Source organism: Atractosteus spatula, chromosome 9 (genome assembly GCF_055471065.1).
Source record: "Atractosteus spatula isolate fAtrSpa1 chromosome 9, fAtrSpa1.hap1, whole genome shotgun sequence".
NCBI classification, from domain to species: Eukaryota; Metazoa; Chordata; class Actinopteri; order Semionotiformes; family Lepisosteidae; genus Atractosteus; species Atractosteus spatula.
Window position 1 is genome coordinate 19,247,236 of NC_142714.1, and position 7,457 is coordinate 19,254,692.

At 39.6% G+C, this 7,457-nt stretch overlaps 1 protein-coding gene across 1 annotated transcript; it reads left to right on the forward strand.

Annotated features, from left to right (window-relative positions):
• Window positions 1-1,997: 1,997 nt before the first annotated feature.
• Window positions 1,998-6,875, forward strand: prph2lb (peripherin 2-like b). The gene is made up of 3 exons (XM_088925633.1): window positions 1,998-2,578; window positions 4,066-4,312; window positions 6,609-6,875. The coding sequence occupies exons 1-3, from the start codon at window positions 1,998-2,000 to the stop codon at window positions 6,873-6,875; spliced, it is 1,095 nt and encodes a 364-aa protein (XP_088781759.1).
• Window positions 6,876-7,457: the final 582 nt, after the last annotated feature.

Here is a 7,457-nt window from a genome sequence, read left to right on the forward strand (position 1 = left end):
TCAAAATACACCAGTATAGTTAGCCTCAAATTAGACATCATTACCTTCAAAAAAATACAGTCAATAGAGGACTTAGAAATATGTCAATTCAATTTAAATAGTATTGCTCAGTAATTTATACAAGTTCTATCTTTGCATACATCCTGCTTGATCCTTATTGCTAAGTGAAAGTCAGCTATAGAACATAGTGACTTTTGTAGAATTTGGAAAACAGCATAGTCTGTTCCTTATAGGGTAAAAAGATTATATGATGACAAACCAGTCTTCTATTTGGAGTCTGGTGGTTCAGCAATCCCTGCTGACTGGCAAAGGATGATTGATGTATATTTATTTTTGAACCACCGAAGACTTCTCAGTCAGAAAAATCCCCGAATACCTACAGGCATTATAAATCCATAGTTTAGACAGATTTTTTCAGCCTATTTATATAAATGTAATCTACAATAACTACATTTTAACAAGAGCCAATGATTATTGATTCACTTACATTATAGGGTTTTGGGGTGGCATGTGGCGCAGTAGTTAGCATCGCTGCCCTTGGGTTCAATTCTGGACCTTGGATGCTATCTGTGTGGAGTTTTTATGTTCTTCCTGTGTTCACATAGTAAACTGCTAGGCTGAAAGGCTTCTGGGAAAAGTGGACCTGTGTATGCAACTACATAGAGCCCTATGATGGACTGACATCCTGTCCAGGGTGTATCCTGCATTTTGCCTGTTTGCATGTTGCATACCAGGATAGTGTCCAGCTCCTCTGTGATCCTGTATTGGATAAAACGGCTTGAAAAGTGATGGATATGTTGTAAATACTGTAACTGATCCTTTTCATCTCGGAAAACATACTGAAGTCTTTTTGGCCAAAACCCTTTATTTTGTTTTACTTCTTTTTTAGAGGAAACTATGACAAATGAAAGAATACCCTTGTTATTTCTCTTTCCACAGGAGCTGTTTGCTACTGTAAGACTGAGCTAGACAGCAGAAGGCGTTTCTTTAAATCCAATAGGGCTGATTAATGGTAAGGGGATTAGATAGATGGGCATAGCTTGGGTATGGAAGTCATTCTGATGTAGCAACCACAGTCTTTGTCTCCTGCCACTAGGTCAGCCTTCCTAAGTATTTTTCAGAATGATAATTAGGAAAACACACCTCCAGGGAGACAAACCTCTTTTTGATTTTGACTTTCCTCCAGCATTGGAAGCATTTCCAAACTAAAGGTAAATTCCAGTTTCTATTTTTAGTCTGTGCATTTATTTTATTTTGTTGCTGACTTTACCTACTGTACATAATGTGGGAACTAATTTTAATATGCTCTAAGGAAACTGAAACAGATTATATAAAAACAAAGCCATTGTCTTTTGTCTGAAGTGCAGTTTTAAGGGAAATCATAGAATGGTTGTATTTGATCAAAATGTTTTTGTGGTGCAATTTCAATACTCTGGTGCAAAATAATGAATTGTTTTTGAACATTTGGCATACTGTAATCTGTTGTGACCGACATAGACACACTCTTAAGGTGAATTATTCAACTGTGATATGAAATGTATTAGAAACAGGACATGGAATTCTGGAAATTAGGACCATATATGCCCCGATAGTTACTTAGTGTTTGGGTTATATTTAGTTTATTTTTTCTATTTGACAGGGTCATCCTCTGCAGCAGTGATAGCCACTGTCCTGGATGTTTATAAATACCTCTGCTAAGCTACTTATATGGACTTGCAGATGAATCAAAGCTGGACAGCTTGACAAGTGAGCATTTTTGAAAGGCATATGTTTCTTCTTTTCTCTTTTTCAAGTATGAAGATGGCTATAACATGCTCAGTGCTTGGTGGTCTAAACTGAGGAGGAAAAATTGGTAATATCCAGGGGCATGTTTATAAATACCTGATAAGCTACTTATGAGGTTTCCGAGAAAATAGATCCCCTCAACCCCACCTCCGTGTCTCGTAGCCGATTTGCCTACCCGCCCTCTCCTGTCTTCTAAACCCCAGTTAAAGAAGATGGCTGTCCTGAAAGTGAAATTCACTAAGCACAAAAGGGACAAGCTTGCCCAGGTGCTGTGGATCTTAAACTGGATTTCAGTGGTCACAGGCATCATCCTCCTGAGTCTAGGGCTCTTCCTGAAGATTGAGATTCATAAACGCAGGGAACTCATGTCCAACCGGGAGATCCACTCTGTCCCCAACATGTTGATTGCGGTGGGAGTGATCGCCTGCGGGATCAACTTCCTAGGTGGAAAGATCTGTTACGACTGTGTGGATACCAACAAATTTCACCGGTGGAAGCTGGTGATGCTCCCATACATCATCTGCACCTTCTTCTTCACCTTCTGCATCCTAGTGGGGGCACTGATGTGCTACACCATGAGGAACGAGCTGGAAGAGTCTCTCTACCAAGGGCTAAAAGAGGCTCTGAGGTACTACAAGGACACGGACACGCCAGGCAGGTGCTTCTTAAAGAGGACCATTGACATGCTGCAGATTGAATTCCAGTGCTGTGGAAATAATGGTTTCCGGGATTGGTTTGAAATTCAGTGGATCAGCAACCGATACCTTGATATGTCCAGCAAGGAGGTCATAGAGTAAGTAGTCCTGGTATTCTAGCATTCTTCTTGTCTGCCTACATGGAGGAGAAATATACAAAAGCGCATAAGATACTTTTGGGAGTGAGAGCCATTGCAGCATTTTGGCAGCAATGGCCACTGGACTGAGATTGAGACAGAATGGAGAGTAGTGCAAAGACTGATCAGGCAAAGTTTCTGGGAACAATTAAGGAGGGGTAGGTGAGGTTGCATTCCAGCACAGGGAACAGAGTTTTGCTAAAGCAGGGTTACCAGGGGGCACCAAGGTTAGACTTTGAGTCTGATGAACTACAAGCAGCTAGTTCTGGTGCTAGTTTCTAATCAGATCATGTATGTAAGTCAACAGACTTGAGGAAAGGATTCATTAAAAAGAGACAGCATGGTGATTCAGTGGTCATTGCTGCCTTGCAGTGCTGGGGCCCTGGTTTCAGTTCCTGGGGTGCTATCTGCATGGAGTTTACATGTTTTCCCCTTGTTAACATGGGTATAAAGACATGCTGGTAGGTTAATTTGCTTTTGCAAAATTAGTGTGTGCTCAGCAAGAGATTTTCTGTCCAGGATGTATCCCAGGTGTACAATATGTAGGATGTTTAAGCAGTTGCTGAAAGTGATGGTGATTTAAAAAAAATTCTTTCAATTTTTGTTTTACTTTTCTTGAAACACTTTTTAATGTAGTAAATCATATAAAGTGGTACGAGTAAAACATACAAATTGAAGTTACCCAGGGAAATATTAGTCTAACCGAAAGAAGCTTTCTTCTGCAGGCCCTCAATGAATGATTTCTGAATTATGATTTCTGTTTACCCTTCTACATCTGAATTAGCATTCTGCTTTCACGGATTGTATATAAAATTAATTCTTCCTGCTCATGCCAGTGACATACTGTACATTTCTCCAGTCTCTGTCACTGCTTTCACACCCTATACCACTTTACCTTGCTGTCAGGAACCTCCCCTGAAAACTCAGTGGTTTTATTGAACTTACAGAGAACATAATACAGTTAAACACCTACTGAAGTGTATTATCAGAAGGTTAACATGTCATATTTATTTTTAAATGACTGCCTTAAACCCATTGAGAAGGGAAGTAAGGCTGTAAACAGTTTTGGAAACCTTACAGTTTGTGTTGGCATTTTTAATTAAATCATGTCTGGTTAATGAGATGTCACTCAATTATATTACCGAGATCTTTCAAATTCCCCTTTCTTTTCTGTTATACTATTCATATAGTCTGTGTGGCGTGGCTACACAGGGGTTTGGAGGGATTTTCAGTTGTTTGATTCTGGGGTTAGGCTACATACTGTACACTACACATTCATATCATGTCTTTCTCAAATGTTTTGGGCATTCTTCATCTACTGCTCCACCTTGTTTGTGTTCCAAGAAAACATTCACTTTACGCTGTACTGTTTTCCAGCCCCCTGCCTTTCTGTCCACGAACATTGACAAAATTCACACCCAACAATTTCTCTGCCCTCACTCCCCCAGCCGGCTGAAGAGCAACGTTGATGGCAAGTATCTGATGGACGCAGTGCCCTTTAGTTGCTGCAGCATCAACTCCCCCCGGCCTTGCATCCAGTACCAGATCACCAACAGCTCCGCCCACTTTAACTACGACTTCCAGAAGGAGGAGCTGAACCTGTGGAAGAAAGGATGCCGGCAGGCCCTGCTGGAGTATTACACACAGATCATGCAGTCCATCGGTTTCACGGTCCTCATTATCTGGCTCTTTGAGGTGGGTCTGATACGTACCCTGTCGCTATTATATCCACAAGCTGTGAGCAAAGTGTTTATACGAACACTTCATTGCACACAATTACCTTTTGTTACAGAACGCAAATATATTGTCAGATTAATTTTCCCACAGTCTGTGCACAGTAATTACTTGTAAACATATTATGTTGCTTGCATTTGCTTATATAGAACTCCACGCTGCAGTGGAGATGGTGATGAACCCACCATCTACTAAATGAGGTAGCCCTGTGTCTGAGGAAGAGTGGGCATGTCTTGGAATTTTCAAGAGATACATAGAAAGTTCACTGAAAAAAAGACATTCATTGGAAAAAAAAATGTTTCAGGCTTTAAAATAATTCACACTAATTGAATTACAGTGGTGGAAAATCCACACTTCCACTTTTCTGTTTTATGTAAGGTGACTCAAATAGTTCTATGTTTATTTCTTTGTTCATTATTTCAAAGGGTTAAACAAATAATAGTACAATAAAACTAGTTAAAAGGGAAATTTTAAATTCAGTCTTCCTAGGTAATTGAATGTTTTAACTCATAAGGTTATAGGCCCAATGCGGGCAACCTTGACACTCAAAACATTCAAGCATAAGCACTGTGATATCTCCATTTCTTAGATTAAATTTGGCCATCTGGTGATTAGATTTCTATTTATTCAACACTACCCACAGGCTGACGCATTCCTTTAAGCTTTCAAATGCACCTGGGATAAAGGACCTGCTGTTCCATCCATGCATCTTTGGATTTGTCTGCTAACATTAACAATTTTTGTTTAAAATAAGTTTAGTTTAGAAAATGTCAGTTAACTTTACAATTCCTTCATTTTTTTCTTTAAAAAAGAAAGCCTTGTAAATTACAGCCAACACTTGCGCTACATAACTGCTTCACTACAGCCTGCATGATAAAGTGATGATATGTTATTACTGAACTGCAATACAATCCAAGTAATGTGTCTTATTATACAGCAGGGCTATACAACCTGTAGACCTTCACACTTACTATACTGTACTAGTTTACTACAACAAGGTCATTAATTTTTTTACTAATGATTCACAAGAACAATATAACAATTTAGAAGCTGGTTGAATCAACGTACTGCAATAAAGCAGATTGGAAGGTCTCCAAGTTGAGTAACCCTTACACAGGTTACAGTCAAAATGGGCACATTGGTACCCTGACAGGTTCAGTTACCATGACTCCACTCTTCTCTAATTAATCCCATTGCTCATTCACAATGTGTTCTTCATAATCCTTCCATAATTCCTCATACACTCCTTCACAAAACCATGTCATCCCTGCTCAGCTCCTTGTTTTCCACTTGACCCGCGCTAGTTCTGTCAAGGACCCTCAGTTTTGCTATCACCCATTGCTGTGTTGTGTTTCTTATCAGTGATTTACGCTGCATTGACCCTCTACATTAATACTAATAATGGACTGCTGCAGGTATTCTGAATGTTGTTTACTGGAATGTATAAACCCAAAATATGTTGTCTGTTTCAACTTGGCCGTGGCTGAGTTTTTTTTACATTTGGATGCTCCAATTGTTCTTTGGTTGAACTAACTCACAGGTGCCTGGCAGGTCCTGATGCAGGAAAGCTGAGGCTGATTGAAACCCACCCAGTTCCTGCAGTGCTTGGTCTATTGTGCACTGTCACATAAAGCAATCTAGAGCACAGTCAGCGTATAGGGCTCCCACTGCACCCCAAGACTCAACTTGTTCCCACTCAGAACCACAGAGATCCACTGCTAGATCTGACATATACAGAGGGAAATTTAATAGTGCAGAAATATTTAATAGTGCAGCTACTCATTTGTTGCTTTCTAACGTTTCTAAATAAATATTTCAATCCCAAAAAACACCAATGATCAATTTAGGTCACCAGTATTGTAACATAATAAATAGTGTTTCAGATTTTTTTCAGATATTTCAGATTATCTAATATTTTTTTCCTCTTTGTTTGAAAACCGAGAATCTCATGGAAGAATATTTTGAATACATATTACCATATCAAAACTGGTCAGTTCAATAGATGCTGAATTTTAAGATGTATTGAAATACATTTGAAAAAACAGTGAAAAATGTATCCTAAAATATTTAATATATTTATATTATGATTTATAATATATTTATTGTATTATTTATTTATATTATATATATATTTTCAGGAATAAAACCATACAGTATACTGTATGGAAAAGAAATGTACATCATCTTTTTGTGGGAAGGTTTGCTGACCTTCCCTCTCCGTGAAGAATTCACTATTCCTCATGCTTCTCTCCTTTAGCTCTCGGTGCTGACAGGGGTGCGGTACCTCCAAACAGCCTTGGAGAACGTGCTGCGGCAAGGAGACCCTGACTCCGAGTCAGACGGCTGGATCCTGGAGAACAGCTTTGTGGAGACAGCCAGGTCCAACTTCAACATCATCAAGAACTTGGGCAAGTCTAACCAGATCAATGCAGCCACGGGCAATGATGACCCCAACATGGACATCCCAGCTGCGGACTACGGGCCTGAAAATGTACCCCGGAAACACATCCCCATCGTCAGCTAAGCTGGTCTGGACAGCCTGTACATAAAACCTTTTAAATGTCCCTCAGGGTCTCACCTGTGTTTTGGGACTTGCGTAAAGGTGGTGACTGCAGTTAACCTTTTCCTCCTTAGAAAATGAAAGCAACCCCAGTGGCTTCTAATATCTGTAATGCGTATTCTAAGATTCTGGTCTCCAAAGTGGTTGCTAAGTGCTTACCAAGACTGCAAGCAGGTTTAAACTGTTAAACAGAGTCCGACAACTGTTCCATTGAGGATTCCATTAACACCATGAAGAGATGAAGTAATGAAAGCCAACTGAACAGTACTGAAGAGCAGAAAAGACAGTGATAATGGACATATGTCATCTTCATTTCGTCTTGACTCTAATGGGCAGGTGTGAGTTGGGCCCTGCAGCTGTAGATGAGCATGTTCTCCATTGGGATGTTGTATTCCCTGTGCCATTTGGAAAGGTTGCCTAAAATTTCAAATTAGATGATATAATAATGGACATAACAGATTCAGCTAAAGGGAGAAATGGATTACTGTCATTGCACAGTATGAACAGACATTGTAAATCAAAATCAAACTGAACACCAAGTGCAAA

Bases quoted from the DNA above. Each gene is read 5' to 3' on its own strand.
- prph2lb (XM_088925633.1), top strand. From the start codon at position 1,998: ATGGCTGTCCTGAAAGTGAAATTCACTAAGCACAAAAGGGACAAGCTT. The intron at 2,579-4,065 runs GTAAGTAGTCCT...TCACTCCCCCAG, and splicing joins TCCAGCAAGGAGGTCATAGA to CCGGCTGAAGAGCAACGTTG. The intron at 4,313-6,608 runs GTGGGTCTGATA...TCTCTCCTTTAG, and splicing joins TCATTATCTGGCTCTTTGAG to CTCTCGGTGCTGACAGGGGT.